Source organism: Bombyx mori, chromosome 10 (assembly GCF_030269925.1).
Source record: "Bombyx mori chromosome 10, ASM3026992v2".
In the NCBI taxonomy this organism is placed as follows: domain Eukaryota; kingdom Metazoa; phylum Arthropoda; class Insecta; order Lepidoptera; family Bombycidae; genus Bombyx; species Bombyx mori.
This window is the reverse complement of record NC_085116.1, coordinates 2,576,028-2,588,559: the sequence shown is the minus strand read 5'-3', so window position 1 is coordinate 2,588,559 and position 12,532 is coordinate 2,576,028. Positions and strand designations below refer to the sequence as shown.

The 12,532-nt window shown below is 37.5% G+C and overlaps 2 protein-coding genes across 2 annotated transcripts in view; both read right to left on the bottom strand.

Annotated features, from left to right (window-relative positions):
- LOC101735937 (hemocytin-like) overlaps positions 1–12,532 on the bottom strand; it is a 98,331-nt gene that overhangs the window by 28,679 nt on the left and 57,120 nt on the right. The window contains exons 42-46 of the mRNA XM_062670358.1: positions 11,987–12,142; positions 9,970–10,258; positions 9,152–9,368; positions 751–859; positions 29–284 (exon numbers count right to left, since the gene is read on the bottom strand). Coding sequence (XP_062526342.1) covers positions 29–284; positions 751–859; positions 9,152–9,368; positions 9,970–10,258; positions 11,987–12,142 — 1,027 coding nt within the window. The remainder of the gene's footprint in view (positions 1–28; positions 285–750; positions 860–9,151; positions 9,369–9,969; positions 10,259–11,986; positions 12,143–12,532) is intronic.
- On the bottom strand, positions 1,240–9,141 carry LOC134198643 (cytochrome P450 6B2-like). Its single transcript, XM_038013450.2, has 2 exons — positions 1,570–9,141; positions 1,240–1,492 (listed from the first exon to the last, which is right to left on the bottom strand). Exons 1-2 carry the CDS (start codon positions 2,897–2,899, stop codon positions 1,317–1,319), a joined length of 1,506 nt encoding a protein of 501 aa, XP_037869378.1. The 5' UTR covers positions 2,900–9,141; the 3' UTR covers positions 1,240–1,316.

Sequence of the window (12,532 nt, the reverse complement as noted above, 5' to 3'; positions counted from 1 at the left end):
GTACCGTTAATTAATTTCAAGAACTCACGCTTGGGGGTCGTGGTCGTGGGAGGTGCAGTGGCAGCCTGCGTGGGCGCTACGGTAGTGACGACGGTCGGCTCCGTGGTCGTTGTCCGGGCGGTCGAGGTCGTGCAGTCCCGCTCGTCGTCCGGACAGTCCTGGACGCCGTCACACCACGACTCCAGAGCCAGGCACAGCTTGCTCGTCTTGCATATCTTGGTACCGTTTGTACAGGGCTCGCAGGTGCAGTCGCAAGTCGTCGGAGAAAGTTTCGGTACTAGGGACTGTATTCGGAGAACACAATTTTGATAAATAGCATGATAGAATCATACGACTGCTTTAATGTGAATAAAATAAGCCGTGTTTTATAATCATATGCCTAGATTTTAATAGATATATTTGTATGGTCTAATGTTCAAGTGCGTGATGACACATTTAAACCTTAATAATACTGTAGATTCACTTGTTTGAGACAAGTGTACATTATATCGAATGTCTTTGCTACTTATCCCAATTAGCAAACCATCAATATATTGTAATCTTCAGCTTATACAAAATCATGTTGGGAGTATTTCGCATTGAAGATCTTTAATGGAATCAATCCGATGCTCTTCGAATCTTGTAAGTTTATAAGACTTTTTGAAATTAGCGTACATGCGAGTTAAGTTTTTGTCAAATTTCTTGTATTCGGCGATAGATATCGTCACATCAATAGTTTCAGTTTTGTTATAATGTCGCGTATGTACTTACTTCGTCGTCACACTGGCATTCTTTGAATGGTTTACATTCGGTGGTCCCTCCTAGTTTGCAGACACATTCGTCACAGTTCGCGCCCCTGAACGTAGATCCTACAGGGTACCTGATAAAGAAATCCGGTGCATTTTATTTTGGCCTTTGGCATCTTAGTTCGCCTAACTTACCAAAAGACCTGTTCTTTTATAGTTTAGTATTAAAACGAAATCCCTGAAACAAATACTCAAAGGAGACTATAGCCTATCATTAAAGAAAGTTGGGACATGAAACGGCCCTAAATTTGGCCTAATACATACTGAAATGCTGACAAATGAAATAGAACAATAAATAGGATACGCTCAACGAGAAAAATATAAAAAATGAAACACGATAAAAACAAAAGAAAGTTCAAAATTGGCGACTCTTAGAACAACAATTATACAAATCGATGGTACGTATTATAAATATTGGATTTAAAGACGCATAAAAAAATAAAACACATTTCAATAAATTTACAAGACGTTTTAAGAATATTTGATTTGCATAATAGATATACATTTGCATAATACATTTACTAAGTGTTTTTATTTATTTGTTCTCGGTTTAAAGTAAAGTGGTATTCCACCTTCAATAATTTGAACGAGAAACGCAGAACGTTTGATCTTGTAGTGTCGGCTCGTGTTTGGCGTTGGTTCAACGACGAAGTGATGTAACAAGGAAGCTAACCCAGCCATTGATTGCAAACTTGCCAGACGTGCACCTGTCGAATTAAAATAAGATAAGTTTTCCAATTTAAAAAAAAAACAGGGAAATTAAGAATATTTGATATTTTCTTACCGGGACATGTTCTAGGACCACTTCCGAATGGCATATACACGAATTTCGGAATATTTTGTTCAGCCTCGGGAGAGAACCTTTGAGGACGAAATTCACTTGGGCAATCGAAGTATTTAGGGTCGTGATTTAATGCTTTGATTGGAATCAAAATCTTCACGCCGGGATCAATGGCTATATTTGTACCAGGGATTTTATATTCCTTTATGCATCTTCGCCTAATAAAACCAGCTGGTGGCTGGATTCTTAGTGATTCTTTCAAGGTCATATCCAGTAGAGACATTTCGCACACTGCCTCATAGCATAGTTTGTTATCGTACTTCTTCAAAGCAGAATCTATCTCCTTCCGCACTTCATCTTGCAGATTCTGATTATAAGCGAGTTGGTGTAACACTACACTAGTTGCAACAGCTGATGTTTCAAAACCAGCAACGAGAAAAAGAAAGACCTGTGCAGCAACGAACCAAGAATCCGATTCAAGGTCAGCTTCAGTTGTTAGCTTTTCATTACCATTCCAATATACCATTTGTAGCAAATGATCCACAAAGTCATTCCGTTCGCTCGGCTTAAAATTTCTCTCCGCCAGTACCTTCTTAGTGATGTTTAAAATAAATGAATTGAATTCACTGTTAACTTCAAAAGTGCCGGGTATTATTTTTAAAATGGAACATATTTCATCAAGATTAATCATGAAAGTCTGTAGACTCGTCTTATCAAAAAACGATCTAGCAACATCCACAAAGTGCATGTTACTTTCAGAAATCGTATCGACGTCCACACCAAAACCACAAGACGCTATAAACTCCATTGTGTATCCAGTCATCAGTTCGTATGTTTTGATCTCGTCACTTACATGTCGCATCGTCGTCTTCTTCACGAGTTTATCGGTACATTTAACAATTAATGGAAACACGGCTTTCAGTTTGACGGAAGTGAAAGCTCCTGAGAAAATGTTCCTCATGCGACGCCAGTTGTCGCCACTCACAAAAAATAAATTATTCAAAAGAGATTCTTTCTTCGGATTCAAGTTCAATCCTCTTTCGCTGAAACTATTGAAGTCAATATTAAGCATGTGCTTTATGATCTCAGGGTCTCTGATGATAAGCTGCGGTATATTCCCGATGTAATATCCGACGATTTTCTCGTTCTCGTATGCGTTGTACATCTGAAGGCCCAGGTCTGTATTATCCCTCTGCAGCAAAATATTGGGCAAATGGTTTCCGAAGAACGGAATAGGGCGTTCATGTTTCACTCCTCTTTTAGCCCAATAACTATGATTCCTCGTAGTGTATAAATATAAAATAATTATGACAATAATAAGCAACAGCATCATTAAAACAAAAGTATTTTTGCGAACTATTCAAAGTGTACGGCCTTATATTGTGTCCATCACAATAACACTGTGGAACTGTAACGCTTATTTATATGAATAGAATGAATAGTTAGATTAAACCAGAACTAGACTAATTTACAATTTTAATTTATTATAATATTATTAATATATAATAGTTTGGTTAGGGTTCTGTAGCTAAATTGGAATCAATTCCCTTGTTAGTACTTATTTTTCGAACCTTTGTTATTCGTAATCCATATCCGTGGGTCACAAATGTTTTAATTGATTTCAATTTGCATTATACAGGTATATTGGAACCGTTCCCTAAGCCGAAATGGAAATAGGCTTAAAGTAATGGGAAAACAATATTAATTTCTAAATAGCTTGACAAAAACACAACAGTTTTGTTCTAGTTTCTCTACTGTTTGTCAATCGATTTAATATATTAATGGATATTTATGAGCCTTAGTGTTGTTTTATTACAATGACGAACAACTTTTTCTAACTTCTACTTGAAAAAATGGTAATAACAAAAAGAGCAAAATTTAATACACAATACAAAAATTTAACAAAAATAAAACCGATTTCCTTAAAATAAAATGAGAATATTATAATAGCAATGTAGTCGAATGAAAATAGAGGGTAGTCGGACAGCGGCACGGTAGACATCGGATCCGTATCTAAATCCTAAATAATAATATAAAAGTGAACAAAAAATAATAAAAACTGTCAAGTTGTGTGGTTTTTTAACAGAGATTTACCGGGACATAATTCAGTTCGTAGTCAAAGCAGCAAAAATCAGGAAAACTTGAGTGATAAAAATACGTTCGGCTCCGCCCGCGAAATATTTTTTAATATTGACAGTTACATGGTCGCGACTACATGATATGTGTTAAACAAATTGTGAAATGTGTAACTAGCTTGTGCAAAATCAAAAAAAAACAAAACAAAACTCAGTGCTACGGGATACCTACAAACTTCATAATCTAAAATCCTGTGTACTTTGTTGATCCACAAAACAGATGATTTGTATAGACGGTGAATAATAAAAAAGTAATAAATTATAATTGAACCGTAACTCAGTTAACTCCACTGACGCCATCTAGTACAAATATGCAATAACTTAAGATCAGGCCACAAATAAAACACATTCGTCTTGTTGTCATCGACTTGAAGAAAGCTATATCGCCACCTAGCGGAAATCGTAAATTACATTTCAGACTAATCGATACGACCGTGCATAATTTATTTACACCAAGACGCCAGAAGTTAAGGCCGTCAACTAGTTTCGAAAATATCAACGAGATAGGGCTACAGACACAAAAACAAAGAACATGGAAGAAATAAAAAAAATATTGGTTTTTTTTTTCCTACCTAAGCTGATAGCCTTAGGAGCTATTTCAGCGTAACCCTAACGTTTGTAGGTGAGCTCACGGGGCTCAAACCTGATGACGTTGCTAACACGAACCCTAGCAAGAGCCGTGCTTCGCAGAATCTACCACCGGATCGGAAACGCGAGCCACTGAGAAGATCCGGCGAGAAACTCAGTGGGCTGTGTCTGAGAGTTAATTTACTCGTCGAGCCCTTCGTCGCAAGCGACGGGTTCAACGAGAACGGTGACCGGTGCTTGAAGTACCTAAAAGCACCGTTAGTGGATCGGGAGGAAAATATTGGAGAATATGCAGCAAGGAATTAGACAGTCAAAAAAAGAAATGTTAGAAATGAAAGAGGAAATAAAAACAACTATTATTAGCAGTCTAAACGAAAAATTTGCGAATCTTGAAGCGAAACAAGATATCTTCGACACAAAAATCCAAAAACAAAACACAGCGATAAAAAACTTTGAGAAATACATTCGACGCAAAAATCTAATATTGTTCGGCGTTGAGGAACAAGAGAAATCATATCATGAGTTGGAGAATACCATAATAAATTTAATAAATACACATTTTAACTTCCAATATAATAATTATAGTATAGAAGAGGTGAGAAGACTAGGAAAAAAGAAGGATAAAATTAGACCAATAAAAATAACTTTCAGCACAATGGGATTAAAAATAAATATCCTGAAAATAAAAAACTACTGGAAAACACGACATATTACTTGAAAGAGGACTACCCATTAGATATCCTAAATAAGCGTAAAGAGCTCCTTGATCAACTGAGACAAGAGAAACAATTAGGAAATATGGCCTATCTCAGTTATGACAAACTAATCATATTAAAGGATAAAGAACAACACCATCCTCGTAGTCACAATAATAAAAGAAACTTATCTGAATCACCAGAGTTATATGCAAACAACCAAATAGTAAAAAAAGATCAAAAACAAACGTACAAAAAGAACAAGACATCAAACATGAAGGATTTTATCATACAAAAACCAAAGTTCAACTATATTCCCACTGAAACCTCTCACGATCAGCCTGAAAACAAACAAAAAAATGGAACACAAATTAACAACAACAAAGAATAACAATTAAAAAAGGCCCCTCCAACACCTCATCTCCCACCACGGCCGGTCACCGCGGGAGAGATCGACCAAAACCCTCCAGAAAACCCTACCAGGAGAAAACACACTAAAAACGATTTATTCCAAGTGGCAACATATAATGTGAGAACCTTATCAACAAATCACCGATTAATAGAACTGATTGACTCTTTGAAAAACACAACATATGACATAGTCGGCCTCTTTGAGATCTGACGTGTCGGAACATCGGTCAGGGAGTACGACGATTTCATATTTTGTTATAAGGGAGAAACACGAGGATTATATGGTGTTGGCTTTATTGTAATGAAATATCACAACAGAAACATCGTCAGTTTTAATGGAATATCAGAGCGAGTAGCTCTTCTAAAACTAAACATAAATGGATATCAACTAAATATACTACAAGTCTATGCACCCACAGAGGCTTCGAATGAAGACGAGGTGGAACGGTTCTATGATACTATCAATGAAACTTTAAGAAAGACAGGTAAGAACATAATAGTTATGGGCGACTTTAACTCTAAAATTGGGAATCCTAGACCAGAAGAGAGCCTGATAATGAAAAATCATGGATATGGGGTGAGAAATAATAGAGGTGAGCGCCTGATTGATTTTGCATACGAAAATAAACTGAGCATTACAAACAGCTTCTTCAAAAAACCAAAAAATCTAAGATGGATCTGGAGATCTCCAGATGGAAATAAGAAGTATGAAATCGATTACATATTAACAAATCTGGATAAAAATGTTCTAAATTTGCAAGTCTTAAATGTGAACTTTCCCACCGACCATAGATTTGTAAGGGCAACTTTTATACTCCAAAAAATTACGAAAAGCCGTGCAAAATACACAAACTGTTTAGGAAAAACATTGAAAACCGAGATGGAAATATTATCATACAAACTATGTTTAGAAAAGCAAGAAGAGCAACTGCAAAATAAAGAGGATGCTACTATACAAGAAAACTACGATAATATAATTCAAGGCATAGAAAAAAGTCTACGTAGCGCACAAAACACCCAACAACACACTACTAAACCTAGTGTAATATCAGCCTATACTAGGAAACTCATGGATCGGAGACAGCAACTACATGTAACCAAACCAAAAACAAGAGCATTGAAAAATGAACTAAAAGCTTTATATAAACTCATAAGTAAGAACATAAGGAGAGACTACATGCTCCATCGATCAAAAACATTTGAAAAACATATAAGTACTACTGGGAGCATTAAAAAGGCGTACAAGGAGCTAATTACCTACAAGCCTTGGATTAAACAACTAAAAGAGTCAGATAAACTATCACATAATAGGACTGATATTATGAAAACCGCAACCAATTTCTACAAAAAACTGTACGATTGTCAAGTCCAAAACTTTACAAATATATTTGTCAGCACGAGCATACAATCACCAGCGGAAGACGTCTCACAGATAAAAATATAGATGATTTAGAAGTTATAGAAGGAATAAAAAAACTTAAAGCTGAAAAATGTCCAGGGCCCGATGGAATCACTAACGAGGCAATAAAAATAGGTTCTAAATATCTTGCACATCCTCTGACACAGCTCTTTAACTCTATATTAGATTCAGGCTCCACACCTTTTCAATGGTCAGAGTCGAACATGATTCTACTCTACAAAAAGGGCGATCCCACTAATATAGGCAATTATCGTCCTATCAGTCTGTTACCCACACTCTACAAACTTTTTTCATCAATAATCGAAAAGAGGATTAGTAAGAGAATAGAGGAACACCAACCAATAGAGCAAGCTGGTTTCAGACGTGGATATTCTACAATAGACCATATCCACGCAATCGAACAAATTGTCGAAAAATATAATGAATATCAGAAACCACTCTATGTTGTGTTTATCGATTATCGGAAAGCCTTCGACACAATCCGACACTCTTCTATATGGACCGCCCTAATCTCACAACGCGTTGAACACAAATATATAGAAATAATAAAGTATTTGTACAACAACTGCACAAGTAGAGTCAAACTTGAGACGACAGGACCACCGATACTCATAAGGCGAGGTGTGAGGCAAGGCGACCCACTATCTCCGAAAATTTTCATAGCGGTACTGGAGATGGTCTTCAGCAAACTAAATTGGGAAAGAAAAGGGCTGAATATTAACGGCAATTTCATCAACCATCTAAGATTTGCGGACGATATTATTCTATTATCTGAAATTGCTAAAGAGATGGAATCCATGATACACTCGCTAAAAACTATGAGCTATGAAGTGGGTTTGGAAATGAATTTAGATAAAACAAAAATTATGTCGAACAGTATAAAACATCCAATATATCTCGACGAAAAACCATTAAAATACGTAGATAGCTACATATACTTAGGCAAACAAATTTCCTTTGGAAAACAAAACAATGAATTAGAAGTTGAACGAAGGATTTCAGGCGCATGGAAAAAATTCTGGAGTCTAAAAGACACACTAAAGGGAACGATGCCTATTAACTTAAAAAAGAAACTAATGGCTATTACCTACGGCTGCCAAACGTGGAAATACACGCTACGCGTAAAGAACAAAATCAGGTCTTGTCAACGAAGTATGGAGAGAAGCATTACGAATGTGAGAAAAATACAAAAAATCCCACATAATGTCATACGGGAAAAGACTAAAGTTATAGATGCACTAGATTTCTCACAAAAGTTAAAGTGGCGCTGGGCAGGCCATGTAGCCAGGATGAGCGATGACCGCTGGACCTGTAGACTCACGCTATGGCGGGGGCCTGCAGGTATTAGAAGGAAAGGAAGACCGGTAACTCGTTGGGACAACGATATAATAAAAATCGCTGTTAAAAACTGGAAGACAATTGCCAAAAATAAAGACAAATGAAAAAGTCTGGAGGAGGCCTTCACCCTCACATAAGAGGGGTTCTTGCGTGCCTGCATGCTAAATTAATATAACCTTTTTTATATCTTTTATGTTGATACGACTAATATTATACAACAATTTTTATAATTTTTGTAATATCACTTTTTTAAAATGCAAGAAACAAAAGGCTTTTTATTTTTATTTTATTTTATTTTTATTTATTAATGTAGTCGAAGTAAATAAATAGGCATAATTAAAGATAATATCTTAAAAATTCGTGGACAGACCTTGAAAATTTTTTAATTGAACTGTTGAAAAGTTTTCTATACCGGCCTTCAAAAAAATAAATCTTGTTTACTCGTCGTGACCTAAAGGATAAGACGTCCGGTGCATTCGTATGTAGCAATGCACCGGTGTTCGAATCTCAGGCGGGTACCAATTTTTCTAATGAAATACGTACTCAGCAAATGTTCACGATTGACTTCCACGTTGAAGGAATAACCTCGTGTAATAAAAATCAAACTCGCAAAATTATAATTTGCGTAATTACCGGTGGTAGGGACCTCTTGTGAGTCCGCGCTGGTAGGTACCGCCACCCTGCCTATTTCTGCCGTGAAGCAGTGATGCGTTTCGGTTTGAAGAGCGGGGCAGCCGTTGTAACTATACTTGAGACCTTAGAACTTATATCTCAAGGTGGGTGGCGCATTTACGTTGTAGATGTCTATAGGCTCCAGTAACCGCTTAACACCAGGTGGGCTGTGAGCTCGTCCACCCATCTAAACAATAAAAAAATTAATGAAAATAATCATAAACATCGGTTCGCCTAGAAAAAAAAGTTCTACACACATACACATAAAAACTACAGTGGAAGCGAATGTCGACTGCAGTTTCTGCTATAAATAAAATTCAACTCACGTCATAAATGATTCGACACAAGGGCACTCGGCCCTCGGCACACAGTTCTCCCCGTCAAAGTATTCCGGGTATGAGCACGTGCACTCCTTCGCCTCTACTCCGGGACAGATGTGACAATTCGGCATTTCACCCTCCTGTGACATCCCGTATTCTTTTCTAACGACTTGGGGTTCTTCCCTTCCTTCTTCCTCTTCTGGCAGCGATCGTAGGATTTCAGCTGTACGTTCAAGTATTACGAATGAAATTAGGTTAGTCTCTTATTAAGATCCGTGGAAGTACGCAGGACCCCGCCGTGTGTATTCTTCAAACACCTCATTTAGTATACAGACTATAGATAGGAGAAAGATATGAAAGGAGGCCACGACCCTCAGCATTGAGAATTATCGACGTAGGGAGAAGAATTATTAAGATGTAACAAAAACTTTCGGGGGCCCGGTGTAGGCCGGCTTTTCATGTAGAAGAGTATTAAGAATGTTTGATTAAAATGCAAGAAAACAAATTGAAAATTTTGTGAATTTATCAATGTTAATATCCTTATGTTTTTGTGACTTCAGACATCGCATGATATAGTGTGAACTCGTCGGCCTATTTATAAAACTCTCTTCTTCTTTTTCTCCACCTTATCCCACTAGGTGGGGTCGGCACAGCAAATTTTTCTCTTCCATTCTCTTCTATCAGCGGTCATCTCAACATTCACTCGTCTCTCACTCTCATATCGTCATTCACACACTCCATCCATGTCTTCTTCAGTCGACCTCTTCCCCCTATACCTATTTATAAAACTGAATTATTAAATTAATCTATAAAATAGAACTCACGATATGGCTCGAAGCATCCAATGGGTTCGATTCTCAATTCGATGTTTTTGTTCCATTTCTGCGGCAGAACCTTCAAGTATCTCGCACGTATGGGCGGGCGGAACTCATTGGTCACCGATACGATTCCATCGAAATTTGCCGGGAATATTTTCTCTTTGCCGTCTTTGTCGATGACTGGGTTGAAAGTTTCGAAGTCTGAGGTGTAAAGGACTTTGTAGGAGGTGACCCATCCGTCGTTTCCGCCTTTGGTGAGGATACCGGTGATGTTACGGGGCCCTGTGAAGTCGAACTGGCGAAAGGAAATGTGATTAATGCCTGTAACTTTAAAATACGGAATCAAAAAACATAACCAAAAAATATTTTATTTGGTAATAGTCATTCGAATTTATATGGTGTGTGTGTGTGATTTAGATTGAATAGCAAAGAATTTGTCGGATTGCTTAAAATAATTAGGGGCCGTCAATAGAAAAGGATTGTTTTTCATAACTGGTTAGGCCAATATTTATCTCCAACTTGAATTTATGTACCTGATGAATAAACATTTTTTTGAGAAATAATGCCAAACCGGATTATTATTTTAGCAGCAAACTGATGTTTGGCAACTTAATTGTAAAATGTATCGTCATTTGCAATTTGAACCATATTCACCGATCCCAAGCTATAACTGTGCAATCGGCAATATTTGGGATTTCTTTGTTATTTACAAAGAAATCCCAAATATAAAATTGTCTTTCAAAAAAACTGACGCGAACTGACTGACTGCGAACGACAATTTAATGTGTGGGAAATTTTATTAATAAAAAATTTCAATTATACTTTTATGTTTCCAATGTCAGATTATAAAAACAAACATTTCCTTGCACAATGTTTTTCGTTTTCTTTAACTTTTAAGCTATTGCATAGATTTTATCGCGGACCTTGAGCCCAAAATCATGAAATTCCGTAACGAAAAAAACCTTACACCCCTCACTCCGCCTATCATGTAGTTCGCGTTCAACACATTCACACGTTGCGCTTGTGTAGTGTTTGTGAATAAGTGCATGGCGTGACGTCACACTGCATTTTGTTTGTTTTATTATATAGATGGGTGGACGAGCTCACGGCCCACCTGATGTTAAGTGGTTACTGGAGCCCAGATACATTTACAACTTTTTTTGTTTGTTTTATTGCATAGATGGGTGAACTAGCTCACGGCCCACCTGATATTAAGTGGTTACCGTAAAAAGTTGGTGATTTGTTATTGTTACCATCCATATTGTTGCACAATACTAAAAAAATGCTGCATGTGTTGTACACTTTTTTTTAAGCTATTGCATAGCTTTTATCGCAGGCCTTGAACGCGGCGACCGAATCATGAAATTCCGTAACGAAAAAAACCTAACACTCCTCACTCCGCCTACCATGTAGCTCGCGTTCAACACATTCATACGTTGCGCTAGTGTAGTGTTTGTGAATAAGCGCGCGGCGTGACGTCGCACTGCATGCGCATCATGAAAAGTCTGCCCATCTCTCTCTCGCGCGGTCTAGCTTATGAGTGTAAAGGGGACAGTTAATGTTTTGCTTTTATTAATGTTTAATATAGCGTGGTCTTGTTTTATTATTGTTTTAATATTAAATTATCATTGTCTAATTATAATTGCATAAGTTGATAAAAAATGCTATGCAATAGCTTTACCGCGGCAGTTCCCGAGTGCCACACGTTTTTTTTTTATTGCTTAGATGGGTGGACGAGCTCACAGCCTACCTACCTGGTTTTAAGTGGTTACTGGAGCTCATAGACATCTACGACGTAAATGCGCCACCCATCTTGAGATATAAGTTCTAAGGTCTCAGTATAGTTACAACGGCTGCCCCACCCTTCAAACCGAAACGCATTACTGCTTCATGGCAGAAACAGGCAGGGTGGTGGTACCTACCCGTGCGGACTCACAAGAGGCCCTACCACCAGTACAACTGGCAATACAACCGGCCTTTCTTTTTTACGACTGGCAATATAATCAATGATGTACAAGCTCACCATGACCCATCCCGGCGTGTTGTACAGCGGCTTCCAGCCTCGGTTTCCGTTGATGGAAAGGTAGTCCTTCTCCTCGCTATTGGAGCTGACCTGAATGTTCTCTAGCGGCAACTCACCGATCAACCCAAGCGGCTCCGTACATTGTAGTGGTGATTCCTGTGCAATATACATTCCTGTGTCACGTAGTAATGGCCAAAACGAACGATATTTAATCAACAATTAGCTGACCCGGCAGACTTCGTAGTGTCTCTATCGATAAATAAAAGATTTAAACTTTTGTATAAAACAAACATAAAATAAACAAAAGGAATCCGTCCGACGGGGGACACATCAAAGGAAAAACAAAATTGTTATTTTTATTTAATTCCAAGCATTTTCATATTTATCTACCTTTTAAACCTTCTCTGGACTTCCACAAATAATTCAAGACTAAAATTAGCCAAACCGGTCCAGCCGTTCTCGAGTTTTAGCGAGACAAACGAACAACAATTCATTTTTATATATATAGATAGATAAATGGAAGAACGGAGGGCAGACAAGCCGCTG

Excerpts from the sequence above, each read along its gene's own strand:
- LOC134198643 (XM_038013450.2), bottom strand. The coding sequence starts at position 2,899 with ATGATGCTGTTGCTTATTATTGTCATAATTATTTTATATTTATACACT. Across the intron at positions 1,493-1,569 it reads TGGTCCTAGAACATGTCCCG|GTGCACGTCTGGCAAGTTTG; the intron begins GTAAGAAAATAT and ends TTAATTCGACAG.